Source organism: Protopterus annectens, chromosome 17.part0 (genome assembly GCF_019279795.1).
Source record: "Protopterus annectens isolate FY-2018-M chromosome 17.part0, PAN1.0, whole genome shotgun sequence".
In the NCBI taxonomy this organism is placed as follows: domain Eukaryota; kingdom Metazoa; phylum Chordata; order Ceratodontiformes; family Protopteridae; genus Protopterus; species Protopterus annectens.
Window position 1 is genome coordinate 146669568 of NC_056751.1, and position 15525 is coordinate 146685092.

General features: G+C 42.6%; 1 protein-coding gene across 1 annotated transcript in view; it reads left to right on the forward strand.

Moving 5' to 3' along the window:
• The window catches only part of ERCC6L2 (ERCC excision repair 6 like 2), a 1190567-nt gene that overhangs the window by 296233 nt on the left and 878809 nt on the right, over positions 1-15525 (forward strand). Inside the window, exon 8 of the mRNA XM_044058934.1 lies at positions 3275-3391. Within this exon, the coding sequence (XP_043914869.1) occupies positions 3275-3391 (117 nt within the window). The remainder of the gene's footprint in view (positions 1-3274; positions 3392-15525) is intronic.

The window sequence follows — 15525 nt, forward strand, 5'->3', positions numbered from 1 at the left end:
CTTTTCAGTGTTGTACAGTAGTGGGTGCTGAAAGGAGTCAGTGCTGTAGATTTATCAACTTCATTATAACATTGTTCTGGTTTTAATTTTTGTGAAGCCTAGAGGTTATTAAGGATTGGAGTGCCATAAAAAGAGTGGGGAAGAGAGAAATAGTAGCAAGTGTAGTTTTAGTTGCATCAGTGAGAAAGTTTTTGGCTTTGTAAAACATCCCTAGGTTTTGATGAGATTTTCTTACGCAATTTTGTACATGCAGGTAGAATGTAAGATTATCATCCCTTATCAATTCTAATAGTTTGTTTGTGAGAAGTGACTTAAATGGTTTTGGTTTTCATGAGAGAGGGATTTGGGGAAAAAGAAGTTTTGTCTTTTTGGGTTGAGCATGAGTTGTGGGTTAAGAAGCCATGTTTCAGTGTCTCTTGACACTTCCTGTTAATTTTTTGGAAGTGTACCACATTGTCAGATGTGCAAATGAGAGTGGAATCATCTGCCTATTGTATCAGGGTGGCCTGTTGTGTGGAAGTATAGAGGGTGTTGGTGAAAATGTTAGAGGAGTGGACCAAGGATAGAGCCCTGTGGTACACCGGTGGTGATTAGGAGGTAAGGAGAGAGCGTGGAGTGGTATTTTACTGACTGATACCTACTGGAGAGGTAGCTTTTGAACCACAGAAGAGTGGGCTGGGAGAGACCTGGTGAGGACATTTGAAGTAAAAGATTTGAAGTTTGGTTTGCAGTGACAAACTGTGTCAAAGGATTTAGACGAGTTTAGAAATAAGTAAGAGACAAGTTTGCCATTATCTCTAGCTTTATTGACCGTATCTACACAAGTTAGAAGGGCGGTGCTAATATTGTGGGAAGGACGGAAGCCATGTTGTGTAGGGAATACGAGTTCTTCCTGCAGGAGATAGTCTAGCAGATGTTTTTGAATACATTTTTAAGTATTTTGGTGAGGGAGATAAGATTGCTATAGGTCTGAAGTAGTTAATGTCTGTTGAATTTCCTCCTTTGTGCTGAGGGAATAATGTGTGACTTTTTCCAGAGAGAGGGAGTGTTGGATTCCCGGATTGACCTATTAATTAAGATTCAGATAGGATAGGAAATTCTTTTGTCTGCTCTTTTTAGGTCCTCGCTTGGAAAGGTCATCAGCTGAAGAAGAGCACAGTTTAAATTTGTTCAAGAGTAGTTTTATATAGTATGTGGGCACAGGTTTGAAGGTGAAAGTGGATGTGGTGATATGTGGCTGTTGTGGAGGGTTGGGATTAGATGATGAGGAATCTTTTGCTAGAGATGCTATACCATCTATAAAATAAGAGTTGAACTGTATTGCAGTTTTGAGTGGTGAGTTATAGGGAGAGGGGTTTGGGTTGCATTTTTGGCCAGTATGTAAGATTTCTTTAATGGATGCCCATTTTTTTTAGGGCTGTGTTTAGTGTTATTCTAAAAGGTTTTATAGTATATTTTTTGTCTTTATTTGCTTTTTAGTATCATTGCAAAGCAGTCTGAAGTTTTCAAGATATTGAGATATTTTATATTTTTGCCATTATTTCCATGCTTTTTCCTCTCTTCCTGCATTTGCATTCTACTCTTTTTGGATAGCCAAATTGCATTATTTGTTTTCAGTCTCTTTCTTCTTGGAGGTGCAGGGCTATTTACAATATTTAGAAAAGTATTGAATTCAGTTATAACATCGTCTAAGGGGAGAATATTTAGGAAGTTTCAGTTAGTAAATGATAGTATAGTAATGAATATTTGTGGGTTAAACTTGGGAAGATTACGGGTTGTTTTATAAATGCTGTTTGTCTGGATGTGTGAGATGTCTAGACGTATTGTTTGGGAGATGCTCACTGACAAATTCTGACATTGTACCCGTGGTGGAGTATTTGCTAGGGTCTAATACTAGGATCCAGTCTAATAGACAATTTGATGCCTTGCTATAATGAGTGGGACTATTAATTAGTTGTTTGAAACCATATATGCTCATGCTAGATGTAGGGGAATTTGTATCCAACAAAACTGATGTTCACATCATCTATTTTTTCCTATGGAAATGTTATGGATATCCAATGTAGGATATTTTCTAGTTATAGCTGTATTGTTGCCAGAAGGGATGTAAAGGACAGTAATACATATTTATTTATAGGTTCATAGGTTCATAGATTAGTACTAAGCTAACTACCCTTGTGAGCCATTTTAAGCCTAACCAATTATCCCTTGTGAGACTCGAACCCTGCACCTTGTGTTTGTAAGGCAAACACCTTAACCATTAGGCCACCCTCCCAACAATATAATTGTTTATTTGAGGAAAGCAATAAGAAGCTCTGCTGAACCGAATTTTGGTGGTGTTTTGTAAGAGGAAATTTGATAGGTCCTTGAAAATATTAAAGCAAAACCACCACCTTTCTTCTTTATATTGTCATTACAGATGATATTATAGACAGGAGGTATGACGTCTGAGTTGTTTATGCTGGCTTTAAGCCAAGTTTCAGTTACAGCAAGAACATCAGGCTTACGTTGGGTAATCCAAGCATGTAGTTTAGCAGTTTTATATCCAAATGTGATTTACTATTACATTAAACCTCCCTGGAGAAGGTAGTACACTCTGTGTAAGACACTTAACATAAGTGTATAAAGCTTCCTTTCCTGCTTCATCAGTTACAGTAATGATTGTTGTTATGTATAGAAGTTTTCTTAATTGTTATTGTTTATTTTGCAGTCATTTTTCGACTCCTCACTGGAATTGTGATTACCACAAGCAAACTTTCCCCTGAGGCTTACAGATTCATGATAGTATTTGATGTATATTGGAGTGCCGTACTGCCTATATTATTACATGTGCAGGGCTGTAAGAATTATAAAAATCTGTTCAGGGCCAGTAATATAGAAGGGATGATATCTCCAGTGTTAAGATTTGCTGTTGCAGTGAATTCTCCTAGAAGAGCTACTGTTACGTTAAGTACCATACATAACTGTGCAATTCCTTAAGGCCTGCAAGGAGGAGCCACCACTCCTGCTTTTGCTGCTATGGGCACTTACACATGCAGAGTTGCTGGTAATGGGCATATACATCAAAATTGCTTTCAACATGTTTTAACTTCTGAGATGTTCTTGAAAAAATCCTAGTATTATAATAGTCACATCATGCATTTATCTCATTTATCTATTCTTGATTTCCTTAATTTTGCCTGCAATTATTTAATGAAAATACGAATAAAAAATGTGTGGTTAGTACTTGGAACTCTGTTGCAGATATCTTATTTGCTGTTCCATTTTGCTTTAGACCAACTGTTATGGGACTACTGTACGGCAGCTGTACTTCAGTTATTTGGCAATCCTTCGAAAAGTAGCTAACCATGTTGCACTTCTACAGCCAGATGAGAGCATGAGCAAGCTACAGGTTAGATTGTTTTTGAGATTTCTCTTTTTTTTTTTTCCCTTTACCTTTCCTTGTCTATCTGATACTCAAGATTTGAGTTGTGTTGTAATAGTGTTCTGTATACTTGGCAAATGTACTAGCAACAGGTTACTGCACTGGATATATTTTGCAAACATTTTGTCTAGGTGTGACTCCCTGGTATTAACTATTTCCATTGGCAAATATATTTACAGTTCAGAACTCTATACACCATTATTATTTTAATTTGATAACATTAGATTACAGATTTTTTAATTTTATTAAATTAGACTTGCAGTTTTTTGTTGAAACGTAATGAGCAGTTGCATGTAAAGTAGCCTGTCAAAGCAATTTTTAATGATATATCATCCAGGTTATAGCCCCACATTGGCTACTAGCCCCTTTAAAAGGGATGGTACAGTCAATTGAGACAGTTCTAGTGTTACATGCACCTTCTTGATGTGCTCTCTTTCAGTCGTTGCTCAAGAAGTGTCTGGTAACTCAGCCTCAGGAAAGTTCTGATGAGTTCTGATAGCAGCATGCTAAGTGAAGAGCAGTTCACTTTAGGTTATCTCTAAAAAAATAGTGTCTATTATTTCTCAAGACTGAGAGCTCATGATGGTCTTCTGTAGATCATTTGTGTAGTAGCCGTAGTATATTGGACAGCTGGATGGTCTACAAAGCTTTCAGGCTCCCTCACCACACATTATGCATCTTACTTTAGCACAAGAAAGTGTGCAGGTAAAAGATGGATGTATTGGGTGGGCTAAAACTCAGAACTTTCTTGCTGTATGTACTCTTATGCAGACTGTCATCAACTCAGTAATGCTAGTATTGATGGTCAGCTCCAGCTACATCTTCAGGCAGATAAGTATCTCCATTGGGGTGTATGAAAGGGCAAATGTTCCTTGTGGTTGGCAAATTCCCAATAAGGACACACATTTTAGCTATATTTTTTGCATAGATGAAGTGTGCAATGTTAGGTCCTGTCATTTCTGTCTTTCTTTCTTTCTTTCTTTCTTTTACATCTCAACCTGTAAGGAGTAGACTTAGACTAGACTACAGCTGTTTTTGAAAACAAGTCCTTCAGAGATTTGGAGTGTGCAACCATGTCATCATATTCCCCCTCAGTCTAAAATGAAAAAGAAGTTATTAAAAGAGATTAGAAAGTAGTTCTGGATGTCTACCACTTTTCTTTTTTCTTTTTTTTTCTGTAGTGTGAGACTTATGACTCTGCTGAGGTGCTTACACAGACCATCAGTCTATCTCTTTTGGTCCCCCTGAAACATCTCCCCTCCAGAGGCTGCTGTAGCCTGGAAGCATCAACTCATCAATTTAGGCCATTTATAAGGCAAAACTCATTGGGAAGAGAAAGAGACGCACTTTATCTTGTCTGAGGGTGAGGAAAACACACACCAAGTACTGGTGAAGAAAGACATCAACTGATCACTTAAAGAATTCCGGTCTGTATTCTTCTGTCAAAACTCTAAGGCTGGGGACTCCAATAAAGTGCACTCAGAAAACAAAACATTAGTGATCTCCTCCTATAACCTCAGTTTATTTATTTATTTATTTTATTTATTTGCAGTTTCTTAACCAGGATAGTCCATTGGGCCAGATTGAGCTTTTTTTCAATGGAGGCCCAGGGAGAATACATATACAAAGCTACAGAAAACAATTACACAAACAGAGTTTAAAGAATCAATACAATGTACAATTGCTTATAAAGTTGCTTATAGAATTTACAGAGTATTATGACTGCAAAAACACTGGAGGTGATACAACAATTTAGTTTGGGATAGCAATAAATGCATTATGTAGGTTGTTAGTCATTGGAAAAGGAAATAGTAGGAGATAAAAGAGTTGGGAGAAAGTGAGAAAGGGGTTGTAAAGTTCAAAATGGTTGTCAGGAAGAATGGCTCAGTTTTGCGTAGGGCTTATCTAAAGCCATGCAGTTTCTTCAACCTTCCTTTTCAGCTGCTCCTTCTGCCCCTGTGAAAAGAGAGAGCTCCTCCTTTCTCTGAAGAGGAAGTTCTCTTAAACACTGAAGATGAGTAGCTAAAATAATGGCTCTTGGTTATCTTACCCAGCTGCGTGTGAGTTTGAAACTGAGGACACGCTTTCCTTGGATTCTCTTAATGATGAAATTTGTTCCGGAGACGTAGTCTCCAAAATGAAAATTTTTTTTAAGTGGGTAGGAGGTATCAGGGACATAGAAAAGGTATTATTAGATGTTATGTGATCCTATCTCGCCTACATTCTGAATGATGGGTTCGGAGCCGATCCCTCGGCTCCGACTCGGCACGCTTATGCCAAAGAGCGAAGTCTCTTATTGGCTGAGCTTACTATATCCCAGGATGCACCACTGCCAGTCCCCCAGATCTCGTTTGCCGCTTCCCTGCAAAGACGTGGTCTCGAGCTGGCTGGGCTGAGTAGCTTTTATTAACTACTTTTTCTGTCAGTTTTTTGCTCTTTTATATCACAAAAGCCGTTTTAACGGCTATTGCTGCCTTTGTGTACGTTTGAGTAGTGAAATTTGTTGTGTGTGATTGGGTTGAGTTTGTTTCGGCCCCCCTTACAATCTGGGGCCTTTTCGATCAACCTTTATAACTGAAGCTTTTAGTGGTTTAAAGTTCCCGGTTATTACAGCTAAGGTTGTGTTTTACACTATTACTGTAAGCCTTGGGTTTTTTTGTCACAAGCGAATCTACAGTTGTTAAATTTCCTGTCAGAAATTGTTTAACATCATGTCTCAAACCCCTAGGCCTTCGGGCTTTAAAAAATGTTCTAAATGTGCTTTTAAGATGTCTGTTACTGATGACCATCTACTTTGTGTATATTGTTTAGGGGCAAAGCACTTGCAGGAGTCATGCAGCGTATGTCACGCTTTTTCCTCAAGGGTCCTCCAGGAGAGGAAAAATAAATTGATTCTCAAAGGGTTAATTAAACCCTCTTTTGAAGAAGCCTTGTCTTCCTCTCCGGCTCCTGCCAAAAAGAAAAGGGCTTCGGTTCCGACCAGTCCGTCGGATCCGACTGCCAAGAGACCTAGGCAGGCCTCTCCTTCGGCTCCAAAGACTTCGGATCCGAGGTCGGAACGGTCTGCCTCGATGCCTCCAGTATCGACTCCTCGGGCTTCGGAGCCGATGGCTGGGGCATCGAGAGGCGGGTCACCTTCGTCGGCTCCACTGCTCTCGGAGCCGACAAGGGTCGCCCGCTCAGACACTTCCTCCTCGGCGCCGAAGTCTACCTCGGCACCGATGGAATCTGGTGTGTGTTTCCTCGGCGCCGATTCTCATCGAGTCGCCTGAGCCGGTCCCCTAGTCCCTTGGGGCCGAGGGAGAGGTCTTCGAACCCGTTCTGTTTCCTCTCGGTCTTCGAGAATGTCGGATTCTGATATAGACAGGGTGCTCCAAAGACTGTTCCAGTCCCCAGTCTTCCAAAATTTGTTTCGTTCCGACCCAGTTGGCTTCGGAGCCGATGACCATGACCCACCCCATTGCCATTCCTCCTCCGACTGCTTCGGCTCCGTCGGAGCAGGTGCTCTTGGAGCCGGTGGAGATCTCAGGGTCGGCTCCGACCCTTACTCCAACCCGGGCCCTCGGGTCCGAGTTTGGTCTGTGGACTTCTTCGGCTGGACCCGAGGGTGATGTTTCGGGACCTATGCTTTCGGTTCCGAGCCTCCCTCTCGGTGCTTCGGCTGCGGGACTTCCGTCTACCATCATGGCTCCGGAGACCGGACACTCCCAGGATTCTGGGGGTCCGGCTTTCAGGGCCATGAGGAGTGCCTTGGCCAAATCCTCTTCGGCCATCTCTCCGTTTTACCAGCACCTTCCTGGACGTGGAGACTGGGTCTTTGGCAGTTCCCTGTCCGTAGCCAGCGGAGCCCCGAGGCCTGAGGTTACCCCAGTGGGGTTCCTCCTCCTGAGGGTTCTTCGGAGTTGTCTTCAGAGGAACCCCCAAGGAAGAGATTGTGCAAGAGGAAGCACGTGGACTCCCCCGAGTCTATTACATCGGACACTGATATGGATGATGCGGAGGGGTCCCCTAAGTCGTCCTCGGATGATGTCTCTTTTGCAGACATCTTAGAGATCCTCAAACAACGAGGCGGCTGGATGTCCAAACCCCCCTCTGCGGACGAATCAGTGCTCCTCAAGGCCTTTGGGGCTCAGCCCTCCGCCTCCTGGGTGTCTCCGCCCTTCGACGAGCTTCTGGATTTAGTTTGTCGAAGGGCGTGGGAACATCCGGATACCGTGGAACCAGTCCCTTCTCGTCCAAACAAATTCTTATCTGCTCCCCCCGAGAAGGAGTTCCTTACTAAAGGCGTGGCTGTAGATGCCATGGTGGTGGCATCTGCTACACAACAGGACGTGGCAGAGGCTTCAACGTCCATCCATCCTCCTAATAAGGAGTCTAGGAGTATGGATAGGTACGGGAAGCGCACCCTGACTTCAGCGGCCTTTACCTTAAGGTCTCTGAATTATTTGGCACATTTTACCAGGCTTCAGAGGGATCTGGTCAAGGAGTTGTCAGATTCCCTCTCGGGTAACCTACCTGAGCAGCTAGCCCAGTCCGTTAGCTCTCAGTTGGCTATCCTTACGTCAATTGCTAACTCGTCCATGAGGCTCATTTCCTATGCGGCCGAAGGGGCGGGTAGAGCGGCAGGCACAGGCGTGGCTCTACGTAGACAAGCCTGGCTCCGCTTGTGTCAGTTCTGGAGGCCTTCAAGTCTTCCTTCGCCGACGCTCCCTTTGATGGGTCCTCATTGTTTGGACCCAAGGTGAAAGACACCCTTACCTGCTGTGAGCAAGAGGGAAAAACGTTATCTGCCGTAGGGGGCCGTTATTGCACTCCCTGTCGGCCTTACCCCAAGGCCAAAGGAGGGGGGAAAATGTGGTTCAAAATCTCGCAAGTTTTTCTCCCAACAGCAGGAAGATTCCCGTCCAGAGGCAGAGGGCGGGAAATTTTTCAGGGAGACGCCGTCCCAGAGGCGGCAGAGGGCCCCGCAATTCTGGAGACCGCGAGTCCTTTCGTGGCTCTTCAGCCTCCCACACGACATGAGGGATTGCCCGGCTGTGCTGCTTCGGAGCCAGTCGGGTGTCGTTTTGCCAAGCACCTAAAAGCCTGGGAGTCAATCACTCAGGACAGATGGGTGCTTCGAATAATTGCCGGAGGTTACACCATCCCATTCAAATACTCACCCCCTCCGTCCAAGAGAATCCCGGACCCACCACCCAGTCAAAGGGAAATAGCAGCCGCAGAAGCTTTAAAGCTGCTAGAAAAAGGAGTCATCCAACCGGTCCCCACAGACCAAATCGGATCAGGAAATTACTCCAGGTTCTTTTTAGTGCCAAAAAAGACAGGGGACCTGAGACCAATATTGGATCTCAGCAGACTGAACCTATCCGTCACGAAATCCAAATTCCGAATGGTCACGTTGCAATCCATTCTCCCGTTGTTGGAGAAGGATGTTTGGATGTGCTCCATAGACCTCAAGGACGCCTATTATCACATACCGATACATCAGGCGTCCAGAAGGTATCTGCGCTTCAGCCTGGGAGTCAGTCATTACCAATTTTGTGCTCTGCCCTTTGGTCTCACCACAGCCCCCAGGGTGTTCACCAAGTGTTTGGCAGTAGTGACGGCTCACCTGAGAAGTCTTGGATTCCAAGTGTTTCCCTATCTCGACGACTGGCTCCTGACTGCCACCACCAGGCATCTACTCATGGACAACCTCAAAGCCACCATCTCCCTGGGTGTTTCCCTAGGGATTACATTCAATTGGTCAAAGTCTGTCTTGCTGCCCTCTCAGTGCATAAAGTTTATAGGAGCAGAGATAGACTCAAGATTGATGCTTGTCTTTCTTCCTGCCGAAAGGATCCGAACTTTACAGGGCCAAGTTCAAGCTCTGATCTCGAGATCCAAAGCCCCAGCCAGGATGGTCCTACAGGTTCTAGGCTCAATGTCTGCCACGGTACTTTTAGTTCCTCTAGCAAGGTTACACATGAGGATTCTTCAGTGGCTCTTGTCAACTCAATGGTCCTTTCAAGATCTTCCCCTCAATCATCACATCATGATTACGGAAATATGCAAAAGGGACCTTCGCTGGTGGCTTCAGACATCCAACTTGGATCAGGGAAAACCCTTTGTTCTCCCCCCTCCAGTGGTTACCCTGACGACAGATGCCTCCCAGATAGGGTGGGGGGGGGGCATTGTCTGGGCAGGCTAGTTCAGGGCTCCTGGCTTCCGGACGAAGCTCTTCTCCACATCAACGTGCTGGAGATGAGGGCTGTACTTCTATCCTTACAGGCCTTACACAAGTTTCTTCCTCAGGGCATCATCGCCATCCACACAGACAACATTTCGGTGGTTTGGTATCTGAACAAACAAGGAGGGACCAGATCGTATCCCCTTTGCAGAGAGGCCATGAGAGTGTGGGAATGGGCTGTAGCTACCAACCGCTTCTTGGTAGCGACACACATCCCGGGAAAGTCAAATGTATTGGCGGACAAATTAAGCAGGACAATTCTCTCTCCTCACGAATGGTCTCTAAACCGCACAGGAGCAGCCCAGGTTTTCAAGAGATGGGGGACGCCGTGCTGCGACCTATTTGCGACTCCACAAAACACCAAGTGCCAAAGGTTCTTCTCCTTGATTCCACATCAGGAAGTACCAGCCATGGATGCTCTAGCACAACCTTGGCCAACAGGGTTACTTTATGCCTTTCCTCCAATTCCACTCCTTCCCAAAGTTATTCAAAAAGCTTCTCAGCTAGGGTCTTCAATGATTCTGATTGCCCCATACTGGCCTCGTCAGATATGGTTTCCTTACCTGAAAAAGCATGCAGTGGACGATCCGTGGACCTTAGACCTGATCCCGGATTTGCTAATCCATCAGTCGGGACATTGGCATCAGTCCCTTCAATCTCTGAAATTGACAGCTTGGCTCCTCCACTTCCAACCTTAGTTAGAAGTCACACACTAGACCCGGAAGTTGTTCACATTTTATCTTCGGCCCACAAACCCACCACTAACAAAGTGTACCTCAGTAAGTGGAAGAGGTTTGCTATCTGGGCTCAACTCAAGGGCTTAGACCCTATCACTGCTCCTGTCCCAGAGGTTTTGAAATTCTTAACATCCCTGTTTAATCAGGGATCTTCTGTCTCAACTATTAAAGTTCAACTAGCTGCTATCTCTAAATTCCATGAATCCACGGATCCTCCTTTGATGAGCAGCAGACTATGCAAAACATTCATTAAAGGTGCGAGTCTGTTAAGACCACCAGTTTTTCATCCTGCACCTCCGTGGGATCTTGATTTGGTGCTTCGCGCATTAACATCTCCCCCTTTGAACCGGCTGCTACATGCGAATTAAAATATCTGTCTTGGAAAACGGCATTCTTAGTGGCTATTACTTGGCAAGAAGAGTCTCAGAGCTTCAAGCCCTGTCTATTAAACCACCGTATTTGATTTTCCACAAAGATAGAGTATCACTCAGGCCTAATCCATCCTTTGTCCCAAAGGTCTGCTCTAGTTTCTGTCTTCAACAATCTCTAGAACTACCAGTTTTCTTTCCAAAATTCTCTAATGAAGCAGAATACACTCTCCATAAATTGGATGTTCACAGGCAATTACGCTTCTATTTAGACAGGACTCAGCAACTTCGTAAGTCAGACCAGTTGTTTGTGTCCTTCTCAGATAATAAATTGGGCCAAACCATCACAAAAGCTACAATCTCAAAATGGATCAGAGATTGCATAACTCAGGCCTATTCTTCTTGAATAAACATCTTACATCATCTATCAAAGCTCATTCTACCAGAGCTATGGCTACTTCTATAGCCTTTCATTCCAAGCTCGCTATATCGGAAATTTGTGCTGCGGCTACTTGGTCCAACCCGCACACTTTCATTTCCCACTACAAATTGGATGTGGCATCTAAAGGACGAGCATCATTTGGTTCCACGGTACTCAGGAGTGTTTTCCAGTGAGCCACCCAGGATTCAGGTGCTAGGGACGCTGTCCCATCATTCAGAATGTAGGCGAGATAGGATCACATAACATCTTTTAGTTATGTACTCACCATAACTTCAGATGTTTGGGATCCATCTCTACATTCCTGATACCCACCCGCCTTCCCCCTGCCTTGCAGATCAGAAGAGATTGAACGGTTTTGAGCTCCACTGTTTTTATCTTGTTTCATCTGACGATGTTATATAAGCAGGGTATGCATGTGTGCATGTATGCGGACAAACTAGATCTGGGGGACTGGCAGTGGTGCATCCTGGGATATAGTAAGCTCAGCCAATAAGAGACTTCGCTCTTTGGCATAAGCGTGCCGAGTCGGAGCCGAGGGATCGGCTCCGAACCCATCATTCAGAATGTAGGCGAGATGGATCCCAAACATCTGAAGTTATGGTGAGTACATAACTAAAAGTTCCTTAGCCTGGACTAACAAAACCTGTGGGTATTCAACATATATTAGAATATGCTTTCACTGCAGCATCTGTTCCCCCAATTCTCAAAACCCTGCTCCCCTAACGACTGACGGATTCTGCAGAGTGCCATTTTCACTTGACTTTCTTTTTAAAGAATCCTATTTCACACTCTGCAATAATTTACTTGAAATGGGACAGAAGCTCTAAATCTTTCTGTTCTGCCAATCCAATTTAAATGATAAGCATAGCCGTGTATTGGACAGGTTTGTTAAAAGGGTGTAGGTGTAGTCTGTATTGGCTTTCAGGGCAGTTAGTTATCAATAGCTTATGTCAAAATATCTTGTTTCTGTTTTTGCTGGCATGCAACAATCTTTGGCTAGCCCTCCCAGTTCAGAGGCTAATACTACTTGGTTGGAAATGGTCAAGGCACTAAGCACTTATATTAATTGTACTTAGGGTGCTGTTGACACCTTTTCCAGGGTTGCCGCTACTAGATCCATTATGCACAGAAATACCTGGGTGAGACTGCTAAACTTCCCAGATGATGTGAAGCCTCTTCTTTTGAGTGCCCAGCTTGATAAAGATTTAGTGTTTGGAAATTCCTTGGCTGAGATCCTTAAGAAGCTGGAAGAGACAGGCAAGTTAATGCATGGTGTCAAGCAATTGTTTATTTCCTATTCCCATATAACAAAGAAAACACCCTTCTAATTCTGAGCCTTTCTTTTAAAATGCATTTAAATCTACTCAACAAAAGTTTTCTAAGCAGAAGTACAATATCTTACCCCTCACCCTTCTCTTCACCACCATGATCCTGTTCCCAAAATTGAAGGCAATCTTTCGTGCTGTCTTCCTATTTGAAGACAAATAACTTCAGACTCTTGTGTTTAAAAAATAATTCAGAAAGGTTGCAAGCTTCATTGGGCATCCCTTAGAATTGTAGCTGGGCTCTCTCTCTGTCCAAAGAACAAAATTATTATTATCTTTGAAATTATTTTGAGTTTCTTGTTCTTGTTCCAGGGATAATGGAGCCAGATTCTACTCAAGGCTGTTTCTGATTCCTGGAAAAGAAGGTACTTGGAGACCTATTTTACACCTTTCAAAACTGGATACATTTCTCCTGGAAATAAAATTCAGAATATTGACTGTACAATCCCTTTTTCCCTGTACTGTCTTCCAGGACTTTAATGGTTACTCTAGATCTCAAAAGATATGTAAATAAATATTCCATTTCATAAAAACACAGATTTTACGTAAGATTCTTTACCTTGGGATTGCAGTTTCAGTTTACATCCCTACTATCTGGTCTCTGCACTGCCTCAAGAGTCTTTCCCTAGCCCTAGCCTTCTGCAGACTCTATGGCCTTCACATTTACCCACATTTGGACAATTACATCATTTCAACATTGTGCTTCTGTGGCATCTATTCACTTTACCATGGATTTACTGAGCAACCTGGCCTTCAGTTTAAAATTAAAAAAAAGTCATCCTTTACTCCTTCCTACCCGAGTTGTCTTTTGGACACATCTCTAATGGGCAGCCTTTCTTGCCATAACCACTTTATAGCTATGTCTCTTCAAAACATGTTCATAACGAGAGAATTCTTCAGGATTTTGGGTGTTGTGGCCTTGACCATTGTTATGATTCTTTTTGCCAAATTCTACACAAGGAAAATTCAGTTATTCCTCAAATCCGGTTGAACCTAGCATGTACATCTTCTAACCTTTCTAGTTACTGTTCTTAAATTTATCTAGAAGGAATTTAATTGGTGAGCCTAAAAAGTCCTAATAAATCCAGGTCTCCTGCTTTTTCCCTCTACTCCTTCTCAGTCAGTTTGTTACCACAGACATTTCAGACTTCATACTGGGGGCAGTGTCTTAAGGTGTCAGAGTCCAGCACATGTGAGAGCCTTATTTGTGACACATATAAAGAAATTATTTCTCCAATAAAACCTCTTAAAGCACTGAATCGACAATGGCTTGACCACTGTTGGCTGTTGGTGATAATACTGTAGTGCTGTGGTATATAAACAAACAAAGACGAGATCCTGTTCTCCTTTGAAGAGTAGCCATGATTGCCTAGGAGTTGACAGTTCAGTACTGTTTAACTTTATGGGCAGCTTACATTCCATCGGAGCAGAAAAACAGTACCAGACTCTCTGAGGAGATCTAAGATAGACCATCATAAGTAGAAGCAAGAGTTTTAATTGAAATGGCACACTGTCTATATGCTCCATACTTGAACATTAGAAAGCGACCAAAACCTGATTTAGTAGCAGTTCAGTCATACAAGCAGAAAGAGCTGCTTCTGACAACATTGTGGCATACAATGACATACAATTAAAAATTGGGGACACCAGAGTGTTTGTGAAAAATCATTATTCTTTGTACACCAAGCAGAAGAGAAACAAGTTTACCCCTGCAGTCATGGATGTTGAGAAGCGGGTATGAGTTTTAAGTTGCTATATCCATCTGTTTAGAATACTTTTTCTACATTTTTGGATGTAGAACATACTAAGGAGGAAATAAAATTGTTTGCTCAGTAAATAATGATTCAGCAAGCTCAAAGGGACTCTTGCCTCTCATTCTATTGACAGTAGAAGAGTACACAGAGAGCTAGAGAGAAGTTGCCAGTGAAACCATTTCCATTGTTCCAAAGGAAAATTATTGAACAACAGAAAAAACAGCCTAGAAGCTGACGAGAAAGATCAATAGTGCCTTGGACTTTAACCAGATTGTGGTTTTGGGTGGTTGAGATGATGAAGACGACTAGCAGTAATGTGAAAGTATAAAATGGAAGAAAAGTGTAAGGTGTGATTTCCATAAAATGCAGTTGGGACTTGAGAACTGTGTTTTTGAAAGAAGTGGCTAAAAAAAGACTAAGTTTGTTGACTGTGCTAAATTGGTGAGTGGACTCCAAAGACGAATTCCAGATTTGCCATTAATGTTTTAAAGGACAATGAAGGGACTGAAGATGTAACTGTAACTAATAAAACAATTTTTGTTCTTAGTAAAACGTGTAGTAAATGTGCATAGTAAATGTCTTGAAGTAAACTATGTTATGTTGTAAGACAGTGCCATGTAGTATGCATATGTATTTTAAATGCGAGATGGGGGGGTCTCATCAGTGACTGCTGTTTATGATAGTGGCAGTCAAGTAAGAGAGTTCTTTATCCTTAACTGTAATGCATTCAGGGTTTATACTGTAGCAAGGCAAAGGCTGGATATAAGTAATACAATGCTGTGATCTTGGGCTGTTGGATGAAAAAGTGTTATACATGTGGAAGTAAAGGTTAATGTTCTTAATTTATGGTGCAGACAAGGGATTTTTTTCCTAAATAAACAGGCTTGAAAATGGAAAACATGAAAGTGGTAGTTTCTCAGTTTTATAAAGAACTGTCTCCTCCTATTAGCCGATGTTTTTTTTTTTTTGATCAACAAGAGCCAGCAGCTAGAGACTGTGAGTCTACAGTTCCAGGCAGTTAATCATTAAATGATCGAAGGATGTGAGACATTTGTATAAGAAACATTGTGATTAGTATTTAAAGGAAAACTGGCAAGTAGTTCATTGTAAATAAATGAAAGTTTTATACTGGCAGCCTCAGCCCTTGTATATTAAATATAACAATGCATGATTTACACTATTCATTTAGGGGTAGTCGGTGTACTTTCTTAAGGTAAAAAAACAGTTACTTGAGAGCATGCAAGCT